Source organism: Schistocerca americana, chromosome 8, assembly GCF_021461395.2.
Source record: "Schistocerca americana isolate TAMUIC-IGC-003095 chromosome 8, iqSchAmer2.1, whole genome shotgun sequence".
Lineage (NCBI taxonomy): Eukaryota > Metazoa > Arthropoda > Insecta > Orthoptera > Acrididae > Schistocerca > Schistocerca americana.
Window position 1 is genome coordinate 248,994,586 of NC_060126.1, and position 24,345 is coordinate 249,018,930.

The 24,345-nt window shown below is 39.2% G+C and overlaps 1 protein-coding gene across 1 annotated transcript in view; it reads left to right on the plus strand.

Moving 5' to 3' along the window:
• The window catches only part of LOC124545109 (rabphilin-3A), a 1,015,241-nt gene that overhangs the window by 906,670 nt on the left and 84,226 nt on the right, over nt 1-24,345 (plus strand). Inside the window, exon 11 of the mRNA XM_047123925.1 lies at nt 10,176-10,422. Coding sequence (XP_046979881.1) covers nt 10,176-10,422 — 247 coding nt within the window. The remainder of the gene's footprint in view (nt 1-10,175; nt 10,423-24,345) is intronic.

Below are 24,345 nucleotides of genomic sequence, written 5' to 3' on the forward strand. Positions count from 1 at the left end.
CCCCCACAACGACCCCATTAAGTTTTATTTACATTCCCTCTGCAAACATGCCTTCACCCTAGCCAGATTACGCTCGCATATTTTATTTTCTCAGGCTTGTCTGACATTTGGCATAACCCCCAAAGGCCTCACACTTAAAGATCCCATCTCTGGCTGCAACCCTTCTTTCCATCAGTCCCTATACCAGTTCCAAACTGAACAATCCATTGCCCTCACCCACCTAATCCTTCACCTACACATCAACTCACCCAATGAACACACCCATCAACTCCTATCCTTAATAAAAGTCCTCAATCTTTCCTCTCCCACATCCACACCGGCTATTCAGAGCATCCTCCTACAGGCCAACCGAAAATTAGAACAGCATGCCACCCTTCACCTCAAAAAACTTTCCAGTCTCCTGGTTTCCCACCTCCGGAAAGGCAACTCACTCACCCTTCACAACCTTTCCAGCAAACCTCAACCATCTCTCATTGCACACAAACCCAGTCTCTGCCATCTACTCAGTCTCCCACTTCCAGCTCCACTCCCTCCAAAACCTCAAAATTCCAAGCAACACAATCTGGCACCACAACACCCTAATTCAGTAGTTAACCTTTCCTCCAAACCTCTCTCCCAATCCGAAACCTCTGTCCTATCCAAAGGCGTCACCTTCAGCCCCACTCCCAGATTCAACCAAACAGCCCTCGTCAAAGATTTACTGTCCTACACTCGTACTCTCTGCTGGAAGTATCACTAACCTTCGTAACCTCTTAGTTCATCCCTATGAAATCCCCAAACCACCTTCCCTACCCTCTGGCTCCTACCCTTGTAACCGCCCCCGGTGTAAAACCTGTCCCATGCACTCTCCCACCACCACCTACTCCAGTCCTGTAACCCGGAAGGTGTACACAATCAAAGGCAGAGCCACGTGTGAAAGCACCCACGTGATCTACCAACTGACCTGCCTACACTGTGACGCATTCTATGTGGGAATGACCAGCAACAAACTGTCCATTCACATGAATGGACACAGGCAGACAATGTTTGTTGGTAATGAGGATCACCCTGTGGCTAAACATGCCTTGGTGCACGGCCAGCACATCTTGGCACAGTGTTACACCGTCCGGGTTATCTGGATACTTCCCACTAACACCAACCTATCCGAACTCCGGAGATGGGAACTTGCTCTTCAATATATCCTCTCTTCCCGTTATCCACCAGGCCTCAATCTCCACTAATTTCAAGTTGCCGCCACTCATACCTCACCTGTCATTCAACAACATCTTTGCCTCTGCACTTCTGCCTCGACTGACATCTCTGCCCAAACTCTCTGTCTTTAAATATGTCTGCTTGTGTCTGTATATGTGTGGATGGATATGTGTGTGTGTGTGAGTGTATACCCGTCCTTTTTCCCCCTAAGGTAAGTCTTTCCGCTCCCGGGATTGGAATGACTCCTTACCCTCTCCCTTAAAACCCAAATCTTTTCATCTTTCCCTCTCCTTCCCTCTTTCCTGATGAGGCAACAGTTTGTTGCGAAAGCTTGAATTTTGTGTGTATGTTTGTGTTTGTTTGTGTGTCTGTCGACCTGCCAGCACTTTCATTTGGTAAGTCACATCATCTTTGTTTTTAGATATATATTTCCTACGTGGAATGTTTCCCTCTATTATAACCAAAGTATTAATTTAGTTTTGTTAGACAACAAAATAAATAAGAATTTGGTTTACATACTAAAATGTCTTTCAAACAACATTTAAGATCTGCAAAATAGAGCATGGATAAAACAAGGAGTTTGGCCTGAAGAACTAGTTAATTTGGCAACAAAAATGGGAGCAAAGATTAAAATTGTATAGAAAAATCAAAGCTTGAGTGCTTAGGTTTACAGATATACAAAAATGATCATAATGGTAAGAGACAGAAAAAAGTGTAGGACAATGTAACATTCATCAAATTACTATTGGGTTAAATGATTATACTTAAAAAATTTGTGAACATATGTCAGAGGAGATTTCATGACGCCCTGTAAATGATGTTGCTCATGGTAGGACTGTATTTAAAGAACGACTGAAAATCAGAATATCTCTAGCAGTTCATTATTTGGATGTAACTGAGGTATTCACCATGATGCTTATCTTAAAATTATAACCAAATGCAAATTTTGAAGTTCATGTGCTTTCAATGTGGCATCAAATCATCTCACACAGAAAGAAGACTACTGAAAAGTTCTCATGGACAAGGCCCTTTCATTTGGAAAAAGATAGGATAAGCTATTCAGGAAAAGGTACACTTTAGAGAATAATGTAGGGCAGCCATTTAGATTCTGCAGTCAAAGGGACACTGCAAAAAAGGACAAGGACAACATCAAAAATAACAATATCTATTCTTTGAAACAGCCAATTTTTCTGAATAGCTTATCTTTTCCTTTTTTTCTGGAAGAAAGTGTCACTGAGTCTGATAGTGTTTACCCTTCTCTGTGGGATTTTTGATCAGGTGATCTATCAGTGAATCAACAACACAGTTGTAACTTAATCCCAGTATTATGTTCTGTGAGTAATAGGGAAGCATACAACATATCAGTGAGTATTTACTTTTTTCTACTTTGCAAAAGTCATTGTCTTGAAATGGTGAAAGTTTGAGATTCACACAAAATCTTGTCTTAGTGGCCCATGGAATGAACATAATACATATCTATTTGATTATATTCAAATTTAGCATGACAGGACTGATGGACTTAAGTCACCTAGCACAAGAAAAAAACAGAACTTTACTGGTGGCAAGTTCGTTAGGGAATTTTTGACTTGGCAGCTTAGATACATGTAGATATAAAGCACTTGCTGCCATTATGGAAATTAGAAGAAACATTTTGTTGACCCAACATATAATTAAAAGTGTTACTGGTGTACACAAACATAGTGACTGATATTGATCACTGAAGTTTCAGGAAATAAAGGTTGCCCTTCATGAGATGAGAGACACAACAGGTGAGTAGTTTCAGTTAACTGGTGAGTGAAAATGCTATTTATATCTGCCATATAAATTTCTTTTACCCTGCTTCCCCTGTTATCACTTTTTTTAAATCCTAGACTGTTTAATCTTTTGCTCTATCTTCCATGCTCCTGTGTTGTCTCTCATCTCTTGAAAAACAAATAAACAAGTACAAATGAATATTATGAGTTACTATATATGTACTTGTACTGAATGAACTATAGTTTCATTTATGCTATTTATCTTTCCTTCATGTTAATTCCTGAATTTTGTTTTCAGTTGTTGTCTCTTCTGCTTGCTGTTTCAGTTTGTGTGCATTTTCTGTTTCATTATCTTTTCTAGATATACTTGTGTGTGAGCACTATACAAATGATACTCTATATGAAAAAACTAACATAATATGTAGTAAGACATTCAATATTGTCACTTGTTTTCAGTACTGATATTCCCTATGAACCACCTGTTTATGATTGGCCCCTTTTGTTAGCTATGATTTTCTAATACTGTTTGTTAAACATATATCTCTTCTAGTTTGAGAAGTATAATTATTAGACACTAACCATTCTAAGAAATAGAAAGTACTTAAATTTAGCAGTTGTTACCTTTTTTAATCTGCTGTATGTAGGTAGCTTATTAATGACAGATAGCATTGTTTGAAATTACTCAGACCTGAATTTACAAATGCATTCTTACTTTTGAGGACTTTTATAAATAGCATATGTTGCTTTCTGTATGCAAAACAACTTTCACATGACACAGTTTGTTCTATGTTAAATGATAAATACTCATTAATACAAAAAACAGGAATGTATAATAGATGGTATTGCTTCCAAGAATTTTATATGAACAGGCAACAGTGTTCTTTTATATTGCTTTAAATCTAATGTGGTACATTCCACTGTTTGCATGCACCTTTCTTGACTTTTGTTTGATTTATCATTTTATTTTCAGGTTTCTTTACAATGTTTATCATAATTAATCTGAGTACTAGAACACAGATACTGAGATTAAACATTTGAAACATGCAAAGAGACCCTTTTCAGTACCCACAAAAAGTAATTCAAGTAATTTATGTTCTGCTGCCCGCACAGTCCTACCTCCTGTACCCAGTTCAACATTTATTTCCAGAAACAAAGATACCTCGATCTCTCTTACTAAACTAATCACTTGTTTCACTCTGAACAGTACAAAACATGGAGCCAACAATAAAATCCAGCCATACAAAAAGAGAAATGAAGAATATACACTGAAGAGCCAAAGGAACAGATACACCTGCCTAATATCATGTAGGGCCCCCATGAGCATGCAGAAGTGCTGCAACACGATGTGGAATGGACTCGATTGGAGGGAACTGACACCATGAATCCATAAGAGTATGAAGGGATGGAGATCTCTGCCGAACAGCATGTTGCAAGGCATCCCAGATATGCTCAATAATGTTCATGTCTGGGGAGTTTGGAGGCCAGCAAAAGTGTTTAAACTCAGAAGAGTATTCCTGGAGCCACTCTGTAGCAATTCTGGACTTGTGGGGTGTCACATTATCCTACTGGAATTGCCCATATCCGTCAGAATGCACAATGGATGTGAATGGATGCTGATCAGACAGGATGCTTATGTATGTGTCACCTGTCAGTCTTGTCTAGACTTATCAGGGGTCCCATATCACTCCAACTGCACATTCCCCACACCATTACAGAGCCTCTACCAGCTTGAACAGTCCCCTGCCGACATGTAGGGTCCATGGATTCATGATATTGTCTCCATACCCATACATGTCCGTCTGCTTGATACAATTTGAAACAAGATTTGTCCAACCAGGCAACATGTGCAGATGAGGTGCAAAGCTTTGTGTCATGCAGTTATCAATAGGTGAGCCTTTGGCTCTGAAAGCCCATATCGATGATGTCTCATTGAATGGCTCACACACTGACACATTCTTATGGCCCAAAATTGAAATCTGCAGCAATATGCTGAAGGGTTGCACTTCTGTCACATTGAACAATTCTCTTCAGTCATCATTGGTCCTGTTATTGTAGCATCTTTTTCCAGCCACAGTGATGTTGAAGATTTGATCTTTTACCAGATTCCTAATATTCACATTACACTTGTGAAATGGCCATAAAGAAAATCTCCACTTCATCACTGCCTCGGAGAGGATATGCCCCATTGCTTGTGCACTGACTATAATGCCATGTTCAAACTCACTTAAATCTTGATAACCTGCCACTGTAGCAGTAGTAACCAATCTAACAACTGCACCAGACACTTGTTGTCTCATATAGGTGTTGCCAACCTCAGTGCTATATTCTGCCTGTTTACATGTCTGTATTTGAGTATGCATACCTTTACCAGTTTATTTGGTGCTTCAATGTATAAACTTGCATTTCATTGTGAAGTGACTTTACTCTGTTGCTCAGAAAACCACATAGTGTTGCTGAACTACTTCAGTTTCATTCCCAGAAATAGCAATATTTGAAGGGCATTTGAATATCACACTGGTCTTGTTCTCTTGACCATCAGTGTCAGCTTCTAAAACTAGAACTGCTGGTTCTCTTTCATGTAGCTCTGCAGTTGTTCCACGAGACTAAGTGAACCACATTATATTTCTCCCAAGAAGGAAAGACGCTTGGCAGTACTAGGAATTGTCGAATTGGCTATGGAGACAGACACATAATGTGAATAAGTAATGGAAATTAAATTAAATCATTAGACACTATTTTGAAAGTTTAAGATGGTTGGTATTATATCTCTGCACAAAGGCATTTTGTAACAAGAAGGGAATTTTCTTCTGTTCATCAATTTATGTCAACAATCTTTCACATTCTCTCTATCATTGTCCACTTTGTCTTTTATCAACTTTGGCTGCCAGCAAATATTTGCTCAAGGATTTCAGTTGCAAGAAAAATATTTACCAGTTCATCTGAATTTCAAGACAGTTTATTATAAAAGGACAACACATGTCTTCTGACTATTTGAAAGAGTGGTTCATACACAGTAATGTATCATTCAGAAGGAATGACTGAATCCAATCACAACTATAAGAATGTATGGAACAGTGTACCGGCAATAAGTGATTAAGAATACAAAGATATGGAGTGTGTTCAGCATATCCACTCATGTGTCACCAGAAAGGTTGGTGTTTTATCAGGCTCATTCAGTGAAGAGCTACCAAACAAAGCAGCAGCAGGAAATATGCCAGTATGTGTTGTCAACATTAAATGAAACAGTATCAGAATGAAAATGAGTTTGAAAAAGAGAGAATGGTCAATCTGCAGGAAATGAGTGTCATACAATATTATTTCACCTTGTATGGGCATGCTGCTACACAGCAATGAGTGGTCAAAGAGATGAAACAGTGTCATATAAAGCCACTCAGTGTGACCCAAGTAATGACTGATTTCTATCTGGGTAAAATGGACAATACAGCATTTTTTCCTTAGTGTTTGCTTGATGCTTGAGTCCTCCAACATATATGGATCTGTTGTTCTGTGAGTTCAATACAGGCTAGACTGGTAACACACATTCTGTTGTGTCAGCTCCCATTATTCAGAAACCATGAACTGCTCAGACTGAAATGAGGATATAAGTGATCTGACAGGCAAGCAGAGAGCAAAACAGGAGTATTTTTGGATGTGTCTCACTTAAGCCTATACAGTGATGGCTGTATGCACTTTAGGAGCTACTCTGGTTGACAACACTCTGTACCCTATATCACTGAATGGACACATGCAAAGTGGGCTCATCTGAAGTGCCAATAGGGCAATACCAGTTGGTATTTCCTGTGACCTATCTAAGGCATCTGACTGTGTGACTCATAGTATTCTCCCCCAAACAAAATGGAAATGAAAAAAAAAAAGGACAGAAAAAAAAACGTAGTGACATTGCCATGGGCGGAGCTTGTGTAGTACATGTTTCTGCCACTAGGCGTGTAGAGCACAACTCGTTGCCAGTTCAGTGCTGCCTGTGTTGTCGACCTGGCTTGTCCTGTTTGTCTGAAGTGATTGTTTTTGCTAGTGTTGTTTTGTTCTTGTTTCATTTTTTATGATGGCAAGTTTAAGTGAACAAGATGCAGCTGTGAAATTTTATTTTCCATTCAGCAAAAATGCTGCTGACACTGTTTTAATGTTGGAAACAACTTACCAAGATGATGCTATGGGAAAAATGCAAGTGTATTAGTAGTTTGCTCAATTTAAAAATGGTGACATGTTGATTGATGGCAAACCTCAATCTGGATGTCCATCAACTGCCCAAATCAATGAAAATATTGAAAAATTTGAGAGTTTGTGCTCACAGACAGTCAACAGTCAATTGATCAACTGTCAGAGATTAGTGGGTTATCTTGGAGCTCATCTCTGTGAATTGTAACAGAATATTTGGGAATGAAAAACGTTGCTGCCAAGTTTGTTCCTCAGGTTCTGACTGACAATCAAAAGGAACATCAGGTCGAATCACTTAATGCTGCCCAATGCGACTTACTCACCTGACCTGGCTCTGTCTGACTTTTTCTCATATCCATGCATGGAAGGGGGTATGAAAGAACACTGAGTCGACAACACTAAAAAATAAAAAAGAAACAATGAGGGAGGAGCTGCCAGGCATTTCTAAAGATGACTGCAAAAAATGTTTTGAACTGTGGAAGCACCAGTGGGACAAATGTATTAGTTATAATGGAGAGTATTTTGAAGGAGATAAGGTTGTTTTGTAAAAAAATTGAAAATATGTAGCTCTGAAAAAATAATTCTGTATTTTTTATTACTTTTATTTTATTTTTATTCAGAGGCTGGAGGGGTGGGGGTGGTACTCTCCTTGGATAGGCAACCAATGGACAATCTCATGTCAACCAGAAGAACACAGGAAGTTGTACTTAGTAATTCAAGCAGCCTTATGTCCACTATTGTTCCTCATATAGGTAAATGATCTTCTGTCTAATGTACAACAAGCAGAATTAGTTCTTTTTGTAGATAGCACTAATACTGCGATCAATCCATGCATACATATAGAAATAGAAGAAATGGTAAACAGTGTTCTTAAAAGCATCACTGACTAATTTTCTGTGAATGGTCTCAATCTCAATTATAAAAAGACACAACATATTCAGTTCTGCATATCTAGGGGCACTACTTAAATAAAAAGTGTAACACATGATGAGGAAATAACAAGCAGGGTGGAAACTTCAAAACACTTAGGTGTTCATATTGATGAGAATGTAATTTGGAAAAATAACATTTTGGAACTCCTCAAACAACTTATTTCATCCACATTTGCACTTAGGATCACTGAAGATCTTGAGGATAGACAAATTAGTAGGTTGACATATTTTGGATATTTTCATTCAATAATGTCATATGGAATAATGTTCTGGGGCAATTCATCTTTAAGAAAGCAAGTCTTCATTATGCAAAAATGAGCTGCAAGAATAATATGTGGTGATCACCCACAATAATCTTGTAGATATGTGTTTAAGGAGTTGGGCTTCAAATGGTTCAAATGGCTCTGAGCACTATGGGACTTAACATCTATGGTCATCAGTCCCCTAGAACTTAGAACTACTTAAACCTAACTAACCGAAGGACATCACACAACACCCAGTCATCACGAGGCAGAGGAAATCCCTGACCCCGCCAGGGATCGAACCTGGGAACCCGGGCGCGGGAAGTGAGAACGCAACCGCACGACCATGAGCTGTGGACAGGAGTTGGGCATTCACAGTATTGCTTCACAGTATATTTATTCCCTTATGAAGTTTCTTGTAAATAAACCAGAACAGTTCAAGCAGAACAAATGCTGCAACAAAAGTTTTTGATCACTGACCCAGTGATATAAATGTCTGACAGACTATGAAGAAAAATCTGAAAACCAACTGAGAAAATTTCTCCTCGACAAGGCCTTCTATTCTATAAGAGAATTTCTATCACTTTAATGTGTAAAAAGTGGGGCAGGAACTAGAAAAAGAAAGAAAGAAGTGGGAATGTAAAATGACTTGTTCCACAGCATTAGGATCTAGTATGCAGTTTAAGCCATGGGACATGTAACTAACTAACTAAGAAGTGTTCTTGATTCCTTTATACCTGAATAAATTCAGTATGTCAGGAAGGTTTCCAAGCATAATCTACTGCTTCTCCTAGAAGCAACTCCACAAGCCATATTTCATCAGGGAACTACCTAGCCACATATGGCAAAGACTGTGGAAACCTGTTCTGAACAACAATAGGCATCACTGATAGCATGTCTGTACATTGTCTGAGAAAAATATACAACCCTGATTCCATGTCTGTACATATTCTGACATATTACACACCAAGGGTGTTTAAGATATGGCTGATATGACTGGTCAGAAAGCTATCCATCACAGTCGTTGAGCAATTGCTGTTGATGCAACAGAAACTCATGTAGAAAGTGTAAGATGTGTGATACCTTAGGGACATATCCAGACATCCTTTCAATTCACACTACAAGATTTAGAGTCTCTGGCTGCATTATGTGCAGGTGCCATTCCAAATTGAATTCACTAAGTCATGTACAGTCCTGCAATCCAAATCATTTGTGTATTGTCAGGGATGCAATCTGGGGCTTAAAATTAATTTCAGTTATCACTCATTTGTTTCAGTTTTCAAATATGTTGGTGTAAATACTTATTCCTTAATCTTTTAATTCCAGCAGTGTCCACAGATATTGTTTTGTGGGTTATTTATCTTGTATTCTTATAAAGATGTTGGTTCGTAGTAATCATCAGCATTGTGATGACCAGATAAATATATTATCTGGTTGCCATTGTTGTATTTCCATCATGTTGGTAGTAAGAGTAACTTTAGTTATGTTGTTATCAGTGGCAACTTCATAAGTTCTCACTACCCACAAAATTACTCAGTAACAGAAATCATCTCCTTAAGTATTCTATGACCTTTTTGGTATTTCACTTTGAAATCAGTGCCTGTGAAACAAAAATATAAAGTGGATATTGAATACATCATAAACAGAATATCATATCTAATGGCCTAACTGTTGGTGAAATAAAGGAAAATACCTTGTGGCAATGAGAACTAGCCCCTGTTGACTACCTTCCTTTCTGCTACCTAGTCTATCCGTGCTACACCACAAGCAGTATAAATTAAATAGCAGTCTCATGAAATTTAACAAATTTAACTGACTTGTATATTATGGAGAATACACTATCTAAGTTTTCTGGTTTGTTTCTTTCTTGTCTCACACAGTGGCATACCTTGGTGCTAGCACAGATTTTTATCAATCTGAGACTGCAAGTATGTCCAGTGTCATGTACAGCAGGCAAAGCAGCATTAACCAGCCAGAAATTATGCGACAGCAGAGTTTGATGGGAATGACAACAAATTCTCTCAGTGCCAGCAATTCACTCTGGGAGGCAACAGTTCCAAACAGTATTACAGAGGGACCTGAAGTTGCACCCTATTCAGCCCAGCGTTCTCCAAGTTCCAGCCACATGTGAGTAGTTATATTAAGTATTGTAGTCAAATCTGTGGAATCACTTCAAAGATGAGGTAACCTAGAAACATACAGAAATATAAAAAGTAACTTTCTCTTAGCCTTAAATGTAGTGATAAATAGAAGATAAGCAAATTACTGTTGAACTGTGTCTGATATATTGTTCCATGAACTGAAATGCTGTTCACGTTTTCAGAGTATCAGTAACATCCTACATATAATTATATTTTTACATTTCCTACCTATTTAAAATGCATGTTACAAATTCAGACTAATTAAATATAGACATGAGAGTGATGTAGGAGGAGGTAATATGGTTCTCTACCTGTCTTGAAATACCTCTGTGATAAAAAATTAAATGATAATCATTAGAGAGTTAAGTTTGTATTTACAGAAAGCATTATTTGTGAAAGAGGTAACTACATGTCTACTACCTGCAATTTTGTTGAATTGACAGCAGAGATACTTTAACACCTCAAATAAATTTAACAATAGTCAACTTCTGCTCCTAATATGCTGACAACAACATTCTAATATTACATTTCATTTCAATACTAAAGTAATTGCTTTTGTGGAAAAAACTGAGTAATAAATCCTACCTAAAGGCATAAGTGGAGTAATCTAATCTGTCAGCCAGATGATAATCTTATTTATAACTAAATAAGTCAATCTTTCAGTCCAGAGTAACAAGAACAGTGACAAGCTGCCTTGTTAGATATAACAAAAAACAGAATCTTCTACATTGACAGTAATATTTACTGCAGAGGTTTCAGTTGATTGCTATCACAAGGCACCATTTCTTAGATTCTCATGTTAAGATTCAATGAGCAAGCCACCATTATATGGAAACTGTAAAGTGTAAATATATGAGAGCATTCCTGTCAAAATGTCATGTCAGAAACTTCATTGAAAAATGAAGTGGTGGAAATCAGTAGGTATATATTAGTGGTGGATGTTACTCAATAATTTTACATTTGCAATTATGCAAAAGAGCCATTGTGTTCTCAGTTGTATACAATTGATGTGTAAGAACATAGTGTGTTCTCTTAGTTCTTTGCACTTTTTTTTCTTCAGTCCCCTTTGTGTTATTGTTCAGTATCAATAGAATTCCCCTTGCGATAAAGTTTTACAAAATGCATAACATTGTGCTGTCTATGATAATGTTATTTATTCTGCTACTGGTTTCAGTTTTAAACCCTCACCGAAGGGGAGCTGTACAACATACAAAAGTAGACACTGTGACAATACCAAATGATCCTTTTTTTTCCTTTCTTTTTTTGCTGAGTATCAACTAAATTCATTGAAACTGAAACAAGTAGCATAAAAAATAACATTATCACAGACAGCACAATGTTACGCATTTTGTAAAATTTGCACATGCTGTTGACCATCACCTAAGCAAGATGTTCAATAAAGTTTTAATTAAGAGGATAAATATCTTAAGCTTAATAAAGGATGTAGAGACAGTTTTAATAATCGTACACAGACTTAACTGGAGAATCATTATTTGTGTGGACTTTAATGTTGATTTTCTATCACATGGCAATGACAGGATACCTAGGATCATTGATTCCCAGTTTTGTATTATTTCCCACAGTAAAATTCCCTGTGAGGGCTGAAGGCATAATGCAATAGCCACTGACGATTTGTTTTTATACCCAACAACCTATAGTCATTAGATGTAAAACCAATGGTCAATAGTTTATCTGATCATGATGATAAAATTTTAACAATAAGATATACTGACCATGTAGTTTCAGGTTGCAGAAGAAAAATATTTTACCACAGAATTGTAAATGACGATTTAACCATGGAGTTTAGAGAGCAGTTATCAAGAGAACGTGTGTGTGTGTGTGTGTGTGTGTGTGTGTGTGTGTGTGTGTGTGTCAGCATTTGCACATTTGTGTGTGATATATCTTATGCCATACTCTACATCCTTGAAGACCTTAAAGCGACCTGCCAAGTTGTTTACTAAGGTAGTGACTAAAAGGCAAGCTTGAAGTCACATCATTTGTTTACTGACTAAAGTCATTACAGTTTGAGGACAAAGGTCCACACAGCAATGTCCTGTGATAATACAGGAAAACAACGGACATAATCTTATGTGACAATACATAGTCAGTGCCCACTAGGACAAATTCCACAATCGTTGGTAGCAGTGTGTAGCTAACAAAACGAGGTCTTCTGGAGTGGTGGTCACATGGCAGAAACTGGGAGTGTTGTGAAAGCACAAGGCAGCACTGTCAGTTGGGTAGCAGCAGTGGCAGGTGTCAGGGTATGGAATATAGTCTCAGGTGGGGCTGGCGAACTGTCTGAAGGCCACAGCTGAACTGACTGTCAAGGGCTCAGTGGCTTGCTAAATACTCACTGCAGAGGAACACGGGCACTGTCATGAGAACATGTGAGCCAGTGAACACAAGTAGGTGCCTAAGACAGCAGTGCTATTTACCATGGTCTGCACATCATGTAATGGTGGTTGCAGGAGGCTTGGTGGTAAACTGCTCAATGAATCTGTAAGCAGACAGCAGCCTGAGATAATGTTGGTGCCACACCTGGCCTGGAAGCATATCCACAAGTGTGGTGGCTGAATGTGTGGTGACTCCTTCCCCCTTGAGGCAGATGGTGCAACCATCTCAGAGAAGTGCAGCAACCAGGGAAGCAGGCTCTTGGCAGCCACCAGAGTGGACTGGGATGAGACAATAAGACAATCAGGCAGTGAACAAAAAGAGTGATTCTGACAAAAAAAGCATGATGTGTTCTTGTAGGAAATGCAGCAGTCTGATGTAGGTGATTATGGGAAAGTCACAGACAAAGGCTGAGCCAGCAGAAAAGAGTCCATAGAGGCCCAACTCAGGCCCAACTCAGGCCCAACTCAGGCACCAACAGGGACTGCTGTAGGGATGCAGGGAAGGTAAAGGAAGAGGTGATCGTGGCAATGGCAGTGGTCAGAATGACATCAAGTGGGCCTAGCAAGAGGGAATTGGCATGAAAAAGGAAGGAACCACAGGGCCAGCAGCAACAATATCCACAGAGAAAGTGGCAGTGGCAGTGGTGGCAACAGCAGCGTTGTCGAGAGGCCCGGTATTAACAGCGAGTTCAGTCACAGGGATGGCTGTGGCAATGCCAAAATAGGCAGCAGTGGTGCCATCATTGAGAGGGTCAGCCACAAAAGGGACAGCCATAGCGGTACAAGTGTGGATGGCCCTACCTAGTGTGGAAATGGCCGCAGAGGTGGCACCAATGACAGCTGCAGCACTAGCTGGGCTGGCAGCTAGAGGGCTGGCTGGAACAGAGTCGTGGATGACTGGACAGATGAAAGAGCTGGCATCAGCCTCAAAGTGGTCAACAGCTGACAGGGTGAAACCAGACACCAGAACAACTTTTGTTATAGAAGCCTGTGAACAAGAATTGGAATGAAACTTCCTGGCAGATTAAAACTGTGTGCTGGGCTGAGACTCAAACTCGGGACCTTTGCCTTTCACGGGCGAGTGCTCTACCAGCTGAGCTACCCAAGCAAGACTCATGCCCCATCCTCACAGCTTTAATTCTGCCAGTACCCCGTCTCCTCAGCCCGGCACACAGTTTTAATCTGCCAGGAAGTTTCATAACAGCGCACACTCCACTGCAGAGTGAGAATTTCATTCAAGAATGGGAATGCCGTATGGCACAAGAACAGGGCAGCAATAGGCTGGCAGTGATCCAACTAGGCACAAACACAAAAACCTTTGGATGACCTGTCTGAATGCAATGGAAAAAATTGTAGCAGGTTCGGAGTCGCCCAACCCTGGAATGAATGAGCTGGAGGCAATGAGAGCATGTAAGGGAATGCACACAGGAAGAACATAGGAACAAACAGCCCAAGTTACGTGGAAGAGAGGTCTCAAGAAGGGGCAGCTGCTTGACAGGAACATGAATTATAAAGGAAAGCCTACTGAACAAGTGAACATAGGTGTGAAAAATAAGAAGAAAACAGTCCATGTCTGGCACATGGTGGACACACTCCACCTTGGGAAGATGTGAATACAAGCTATCATAACACAAGGAGTATGAGTAACTGCCCCAGCAACATGCACACAAGCAAGATCAATATAGTAGAAAACATGCAACCAGTCAAGAAAGACTGAAACTTGTGTCCAGTAAACTGAAGGAAGAGACATCTGGGAACAGGGAAAGTGACCCCGTCATTCTCATCCTGTCTGGGCACCGCCATCCTCTGGAAGAGGGGCCAGATATTGCTGCATCATCTGGGCAAATCATGATACAACATAGCATCATTGGGCTCACTGTGGTGGAGGGGAGGCAGCCAGGTGACATGTGAGGCCAGGAGATAGTGCAGCAGCCAGCAAACAGTGGTCAGGTGCTGAAGCTGATGGAGCTGGAGCATATGGTATCAGAGCAGACTGTATCCATTCTTGCAGGAGTTGACAGGACCTGCAGCAAAGGTGCTGGCAGAATCTGTGGCGCAGGAATTGAAAGAAGTTCTGGGACTGGTGATATGCAGGCTGGTGGTGTGGAGCAGGTGGGCCAGCAGTGTGTGGGCAATCAGTGTATAGGTCCATGCTGGGCCAGCCATCAGCGAGTGTGTCAGTGGTATATTGGTAGCTGGTCCCAGAGTCGGAGGTGCCACAGAGGGAGGCAGAACAGAATCTGGCCTAGCAGTGGGGGCAGTGGAGGGAGAGGCATCTCAACAACTGCCTGACCAAACACAAGTGTGATGAGGACGTCAACTGTCTGCCTTCTGCAAGATTTGCAGTTTTACCAGCATCATAATATAACAGAATCCATGGTAGTCAAAGAGAAGATTACAACACTGAGAATCTACACAAACTGCGAGTGTCACATGTATTATGAAGCTAGTAGCCATGATGCCAACTGAAGTATATGTTGGATGAAAGAAGAGCACTGAGAAAAAAACACACAAAACCAATACCCTCATCGCCAACTATAGTGCCTTGTCCATTGATGTAATAAGGTAATGATTGATTGGCTTTCTTGAAGCAGCACTGTTCATTGAGTTCAAACTAAATTCAGTTCAATTTGAGGATGAAGGACCACATGTGAATAAAGCTGAAATGTCCTTTTGTGAAAATACAACAATACAACAGAAATTACCTTCTGTGATGATTTGTCTAGCCCATACCCAGTAGGAAAAATTCCCTGATCATCTTTAGCAGTATTGAGTTGAGGAAGTGAAGTCTTCTAGAGCAGTAGTTGCATGGCAGCAACTTTGAGCCTGGTGAAGGCCAGAGGTAGCACTGTCAGTTGGGTAACATGAGTGGCAGGCATTGGTGTCCGTAGCATAATCTCAGGTATGATTGGCAGTCTACCTGGAGGCTGTAGCTGATCTGCTATTGAGGGGCTCAGCAGCAACATAAGTACTCATCACAGAGGAACACAGATACAGTGTTATGTGGACATGTGATCACATGGACACAAGTAGATGCCTGTGCTGCAGCTCAGTTTACCATGATCTGCACACCATGTAGTGGTGCACTGCAGCTGGCAGCTGCAGGACGCTCAGCTCAGTGAATCTGTTGACAAATAGCTGCATGAGATAATGCAGGGGCTATGCCTGGCCTGCAAAGTAAATTCATGATGGTGATGGCCAAATATGCAAGCCCCAGCTCTGCATAAGCTACAGATCTCCTCACTATGAATTTATGTACTGAAAAGTATGTCATATCGTATTTAACTAATTCCAATTTAAACTTGATGGGATCTATGAAACATCATGAATGTATGAAAGCCGTAAAGCTCAGGTATGGCTCTGTGACTTCCCTGGCTGATCATGTTTATTTGAGTGTAGTCCTCACTGGCAGTTCATTAGACCACCAGTGAAATGTGAAATGAGGTCTATGCATTTTATTACACAAAGTTTTCAAACCATTCAGTTTGTTTGTATAGGCAACATGTTAAATTTTATAATAAGAACATTTTAGGGGACATACAAAAGTTTACATTATTTTATATACATTTCTGACATATAGTTACACAAATACTTATTGTAGTTTTCAGTGTACAAAAATGAAATATATGATTCCTTTGTTCAAACTGTGCAACTGTCCTCAATGAACTCTTCAATAGAGTAATAGCACTTTTCCACCCAAAGATTAAAAAGCAATTTTTTCAGAGAACCAAGTTCCATGGTAAATATATTACAACCTTTCATTTTATTGCACATTTCTAACTCCATGTACTCTGGTGTTTGAGCACAGAGTTTTAAATGGCGTGTTTGAAGTTTAAAATTTTCTCTGTGGCAAGTGTTGTAGTTATTGTGGAAATGGAAAAAAAGATTATACCATAGTGAATGACTCAAAGTAGCAGTGATGCCTGTGTTTGTGGCACCGAGCTGTTCAATTTTTGCATTGTCTGTTGTTTGGTTTATGGTGTACTGTCATTTACTTGTTTAGGCTACCATAGACAATACGCAATTTTTAAATAATTACTTTGAACTGGGGTCCACAACCTATATAAAACTGATGTCTGTATATGACCTCTACAGAGTTTCTATTTGAAGTGCATTCTATTGTGTAGTGACTCACTTTTCAAATAATGTAATACAATGAGCCCACATTTTAGCTGATAGTCATGGACAAAATATTTCAAAGATGCTTAGTAAAGTGAACATTAACATAACATCTTTCATAAAACCAGGTGCACCTATGTATGAAGTAACAAAGGATTGAAATAAACTATCTGAGACACTCACAAAATATGATGAAGTTATCTTAATAGGAGGTTCTAATGATGTGTATCATAATAATGCTAAACAGGCTGTCAGAGAAACAGTGAAAGCCCTAAACAATTTACGAAATGTAAATGTCATCCTCTCAAGCATACTAACAAGATATGACTTAATTCCTACATCATGTGTCAACAAAGAAATCAAAAATACTAATACGAAACTAGAGAAAATTGCTAAATCATTTCCTAATGCATTTTCCTCAAATGTCATTCCCATGAAGTACCAGGTATATCATGCGCTTAAGCAACAAGGGAAAGTTATTTTTGTGTCATCAAATTAGAGAATATATTAGTAATATGATTACAGGAAACAAGTCACAAACTGTACTAGAAATGGGAATACAAAGACATCCAGGTGCTGAAAATGTAAATGAGAAAAATAACTTGTCAGCTGGTGCACAAACCGAAAGGCTGGGTCCATCTAAAACACTCTCCTACACTGAAGTTGTGATTTCAGCTACAAGATTAATTAACATCATCTGAAGAAGAAAAAGATGTGACATCTACAGGGAAAACAGAAATACCACATGCAACAAATGGGAAGAAATCTTCCTCAAGCAATCCAAATAAAAGGTTGTTGCACAGAAGAAATACCGAGCCTCCTTCACATCTCAACAATTTTTTATGTGTGGGCCTGAAGAAAAAAAAGGGACAACAGGAGGTAGTGTCAAGTATCTCTTCCCTCCTGTCTCATGGGAAACTCGATTGGATTCTCTGTCAGGAAACAACAACACCAATAGAATAAAAAATCAAGAAGAAGGTATCTCTTTCTTTCATCAAAATATAAAAGTCCTCTTAAGCAAAACAGATCAACTTCTTATTAATATTAATGAAAACGATTGTATAAATAATGCTCAGATTTTGTGTTTAACTGAGTGCCATCTTACTGATAACTGTGCCTTGCCATCTATAGTACAGTAGGGAAAGTAAAGACAAAGGTGGAGCAGCAATTTATGTTAAGGATGTGGTAGCATACAAAGCTATAGACATTAAGAAATATTGTGTGGAACAACAATTTGAGGCATGTGCAACTGAAATAATAACTAATTTCTACACAATAATTGTGCTGGCTGTCTACAGGGCACCTTCAGGTGACATACAAACTTTTCTACATATAATGGAATTCCTGCTGTCAGGGTTACAGGCAAAAGCAAAGGATATAGTAGTTTTAGATGATTTCAGTATAAACTTTATGACAGAAAATAAGAATAAAATTGACTTTGAGATTGTGATGACCTTTATCATCTGATACTGGTAATAAACTTTCCAACAAGAATTACACCTGAGTCCCAAACTATGATAGATAATATTTTTTTAGAAGTAAGTAGATATCAGAATTATACTGTCAGGCAAGTTATGAGTGGGCTTTCAGACAATGATGGACAAATTCTCGCCCTTTGTGATGTTAATCTGTTCAAAAAACAATTTCCTCAATCGAAGTTCATAAGAGTAATGAACAAGGAGGCAAAAGAAACTTTCACCCGTAGGTTGCAGCCAATGGATTGGTATTCAGTATGTAGCCTTGATAATATTGATACTAAATTTAATTGTTTTATAAATGAATTCTGTGCTCTTTTTGAAGAAATATTTTCAAAGAAATGAGTCAGCAACAGTGCTTCCAATTCTATATGTAAAACTTGGATTACAAAAGGTATAAAACAGTCATGGAAAACCGAAAAGGAAAGTTATGCTGCAATAAGATTATCTAAAGATGTAGATAAATGGGAACACTATAGATTATACTGCAAAATTTTAAAGAAACTAATACAGAAATCTAAAGCCCTTTATTATTAGAAGAAAACCGATAATTCTAATAATTAAATAAAAACAATTTGGAGCATTGTAAAAAATAAACAGGAAGACATACAATGAGCAAAGAAGATGTCAATAAAATCAGATATGAAGGTACCCTAGTTGATAACCCAGTGGCTGAGATTTTTAATAAACACTTCCTATCAGTAACTCAACAGATTGGCTGCAAGTCCAATGTTGATAAAACCATAATTCTTTGTCAAGCTGTTTATTCAAACACAATTCCAGAAATGCACTTTAATCCTGTCACTGTAGATGAAATTAAAAAAAAATCATCATGTCTCTAAAAAGTAAGAACTCTACAGGGATTGATAATATTTCTAATAATTTATTGAAATGTTCTTGTATGTATATAAGGGACATTCTCTGTCATATTTTCAATGCTTCCCTTCAAAAAGATGTTGTTCCCAGTATACTTAAGTATGCCATTGTGAAGCCCCTGTACAAAAAGGGCAATAAAACTGGATTAACTAATTATTGACCTATCTCTTTGCTGACAGATTTCTCTAACATTCTAGAAAAGCTAACACATGTAAGAATTACTGATAATCTCATGAAGAATGGAGTTCTCAGCAAGAGCCAATTTTGCTTTCAAAAGGGCCATTCAACAGAAGACGCAACCTATGCACTTGCAAATGAAGTCCTAGAAACCCATAATGAGAAAATGGTGCCTTCTGTGATTTGTCTAAAGCGTTTGACTGTGATTATCACCAGATTCTCTCACAAAAAGCAAAATTAGTAGGAATAAGTGGTGTTGCATGCGATTGGCTACAGTCATATCTCCAAGGCAGGAAACAAAAAGTTGTCTTGAATAGCTCAGGTGGAGTATGTGATGTCTCTGCACCGTCTGAATGGAGTTTCATTGCATGTGGAGTGCCTCAGGGTTCAATTCTTGGGCCACTATTATTCTTGATTTTTATAAATGATCTACCGTCATGCACAAGTCTGCTGTGTAAATTTACATTATTTGCTGATGATACCACAATTTTTATTAGCAGTAGAACAGATAGGAATCTTGAGAAATCCATTAATCACATACCCTCAGATGTGGTTAATTGGTTCAAGGTGAATGGTCACTCATTAAATTCCAGTAACACCAGCCTTATTCAGTTCTGTACAAAAATAGAAAAAGAGTGGAGATAAGTGTGAATGTGGTTATCAGCCAATAGAAAGAATGGAAACAACAAAATTTCTTGGAGTGCACATTGACAAGAAAATGAACTGATCTTCACATATTAGAGATCTCTGTAAGAGGCTTAGCTCTGCTACATTGCTTTACAATTTGCCACTACAAGTGGCATACTATGGCTATTTTCACTCAGTCATTGAACACGGCATTATTTTTGGGGCAACCAGTCATTAGCAAGGAAAGTGTTAATTGCTCAGAAGCGAGCTTTAAGAGTTATAAATGGATTGCGTCCAAGAGACTCATGTAGAAATAGCTTTTGAAAACTTAAAACATATACAACTACATGCCAATATATTTTTTCACTTGTGTCTTTTGTCTGTAAAAATATAGAGATGTTTCAACCAAATAGTAATTATCATGAGTATAACACACAGAGGAAGAATGACATACACAGCGAGCATAGAAATCTGAGCTTGGTGCAAAATGGTGTCCACTACACTGGAACAAAACCTCTTCCTCCTGAAATAAAGACAGAGATTCATAGCAAGAGTAAGTTTAAGAAAGTATTAAAAATATTTCTGCTCAAAAGAGCTATTTACAATCTAGATTTTATTTTTAAATGAACAAATTGTAACATTTTAATATTATATAATACAAGTTCACATAATGCAACTAATAATGTTATTTGACTTGAGCTCTGTATCCATTTGTGCTCTGTATCTGTTTTTCTGTAATGCTTTAATGATTCTAAGAAAATATGTATTGTCTTTTTTCTACATAGCCGTTCAAAGAAATTACTGTATAAATTTTGATATAATTATGTACTCAAATGACTGTATATGCTATAAGATTATCATGATGTATTTGTAAAAAACTGACTCATTCCATTTCCTTGTGAACCAAACACAGTTGGACTTATGGAACATGAAATAAAATCAATCAATCAATCACTTTAGTTGTGAGTAACTATACATTCCTAGAAATGTTTTGCTTAAGGATACAGGGTACTTTTCTGCCTCAATATTATGTAAAAATCAACACCTATTTTTTTCAGGCACTGTTTATAATGTATAGGTTTTACAGATTTTTTGTTGATATCAGGTAATGCAGCACACTTTTTAAACAAATTAGAAGTATTTTGAATATTTTTGAAACTCCTTTGGGTTATTGAAAAAAATTACAAAGAAATTGATGCATTTTTTTCCCAAAACGCTTCTTCAAATTGAGGTACCATTTAATTCAATGTTATACGTTTGAAGGAGACCAAAGTTTTGTCAGGTATGCATGACATTATGGCTGAGTACTAGACCTGTTTAATTCCACCTATTATGTTCATTACAAGGATAAAAAGTATCATATCTTACATTCTAATTTTTATAATTTTTTTCCTAATAAAAATGTTATTTTTTCTGTAATTTAGTTGATTCTGCAATAAAGCTTGTGTCTGCTACATAAGTGTGGACTATTGCAAGTTACAGAAAAAAATTAGAGCAATGCTTTATAAACTTTAGGAAATACTTGTACCTGAATTCTGAAAAATACAACTTGCGAGAAATTGGGAATGAAGATATGAATCCAATTAAACTGTGCCTCAGAACATGCCTGAAGCATAGTCTTCATCCTGCAGCATTTCTTCATCTTCAGGCTTCCTCTTGGCATTCCTTTTAGCACTTCTTGCTTCTTTGGTAACTTGAAGAGTGAATCTTTCAGTGTCATGCACCCATTGCCTGCCACACGCAAGCAATTGATCTCCCATATTAGCCACATTTTATGCCTAAATTTCCCAGTACTTCCAACCTTCCTATCACCCCATCATTGAAACATACCACTGCATCTAGTACACCAGCTTTTGATGTATTTAGTCCTACAAAGACATTCTTGGGTAATCTTTCCCATATGCAATGGTTGAAACTTTTGTATGTATTCTGAGTGCCCCTGTGAAGACATTTACTAAGCAAAACAGGGTCACTCAGGTCTCTAAAAATTGGTTTTATTTCATTCATCACAGGCTCAGGAAGAGACTGCTTATGATGCTTTTTGGTAACACACCAAGAATCTGCTCCTTTAGGGCAAAGTACGTGAACAGGGTTGTCATCTGTGGACAACTTAATGAAAGTAAGTGTCCCATACAGCTTTTCTCATTGCTGTAACATTCCTTTGAAAGGACATGGCTGACTTCCTTCCCCATCCTTCCCAAATCCAATGGGACTGATGACCTCACTGTTTGGTCCCTTCCCCACAACCAACCAACCAATCATTGCTGTAACATCATTCAGAGGTCCAGTTCATCTAATGGCCAGTCCATAATAACTCTGAAGAAGGTCTATTTCAGTTTCTGTCAGTCCGCCTCAGCCAGACAGAGATTTTCCATCAGATAGCAACTTTCATTTCTCTTCATAGCTTCCTCAATCCAGCACCCATCCTCTTTTGCACATTTCCACAACACTCCAGTTTTGTTACCAAGGTATCATCATAAACACTGAACTCATTAATTTTATTGAAAGCTTTAGAATCCCCACTGCCTAGATACTTTGTGTATCTAATGTTAGAAACGGGCACCAACCTCTGAAATATTTTTAGCGCTCCATCACACTCCAACCTCCACTGCAACCTTCATAATTCTTAGAACACTCATGTTCAGTATGTCCTTCAGTGTTACCATGGCAGGTGTGGTAGTATTTAGATAAGCACTGATCAACAACTTTTTCATTCTCCAGAGAAGTAGCACTCACAATACCATTCAAGGAACAATGTCCTTGATGTTGCTATGTCCCATCAATGTGCAACAGCAATGTCCCTGGTGCCTCTAATATTTACAGTTTCTTCTACTGCACATTTCATTAATGCTTTAGACACAACCATAAAGGCACCTAAAAGTATTTTGATGTACTTGCTGAACCTACTGGGAGGAAGAGGAAGGTCGATCAAACCACAAAACGTTTTTTCCTTTTCATATTGCATGCACTGCATACACTAACTTCAAATTCATATCATATGGACTGCAACTGCTGTGTTCGGATGCAGGCTGAGTTGGCATCCCTTCACTCCCAGCTTCAGGCAGTGTTGGCTTCGGTCACCCAGCTTGAGGCTGTTGCCAATGGGCATCACTGTGGGGGTCCGGATGGGGGTTTGTCGGGGACGGCCAGCTCGTCCCACACATCTCCTGATCGGACTACGACTGTGGTTGCCCGGGATACTGCCCGCATTGAGGCTGATCCCTCACCTGTGGTAGAGTGGGAAGTCGTTTCAAGGTGTGGCAGGGGGCGAAAGACATTCCGGAGGGCTGAACGGAAAGCCTCTCCAGTTTGTCTGACGAACCGGTTTCAGGCTCTGTCTCAGGCTGATATTGATCTTCGGCCTGACATGGCTGCTTGTCCTGTTCCAGAGGTTGCCCCTCAGTCTGCAAGATCCGGGCAGTTGCAGAGGGTGGGCTTACTGGTAGTTGGGAGCTCCAACGTCAGGCGTGTAATGGGGCCCCTTAGGGAAATGGCGGCAAGAGAGGGGAAGAAAACCAATGTGCACTCCGTGTGCATACCGGGGGGAGTCATTCCAGATGTGGAAAGGGTCCTTCCGGATGCCATGAAGGGTACAGGGTGCACTCATCTGCAGGTGGTCGCTCATGTCGGCACCAATGATGTGTGTCGCTATGGATCGGAGGAAATCCTCTCTGGCTTCCGGCGGCTATCTGATTTGGTGAAGACTGCCAGTCTCGCTAGTGGGATGAAAGCAGAGCTCACCATCTGCAGCATCGTCGACAGGACTGACTGCGGACCTTTGGTACAGAGCCAAGTGGAGGGTCGGAATCAGAGGCTGAGACGGTTCTGCGACCGTGTGGGCTGCAGATTCCTCGACTTGCGCCATAGGGTGGTGGGGTTTCGGGTTCCGCTGGATAGGTCAGGAGTCCACTACACGCAACAAGTGGCTACACGGGTAGCAGGGGTTGTGTGGCGTGGGCTGGGTGGTTTTTTAGGTTAGATGGCCTTGGGCAAGTACAGAAAGGGCAACAGCCTCAACGGGTGCGGGGCAAAGTCAGGACATGCGGGGACCAAGCAGCAATCGGTATTGTAATTGTCAACTGTCGAAGCTGCATTGGTAAAGTACCAGAGCTTCAAGCGCTGATAGAAAGCACCGAAGCTGAAATCGTTACAGGTACAGAAAGCTGACTTAAGCCAGAGATAAATTCTGCTGAAATTTTTACAAAGGTACAGATGGTGTTTAGAAAGGATAGATTGCATGCA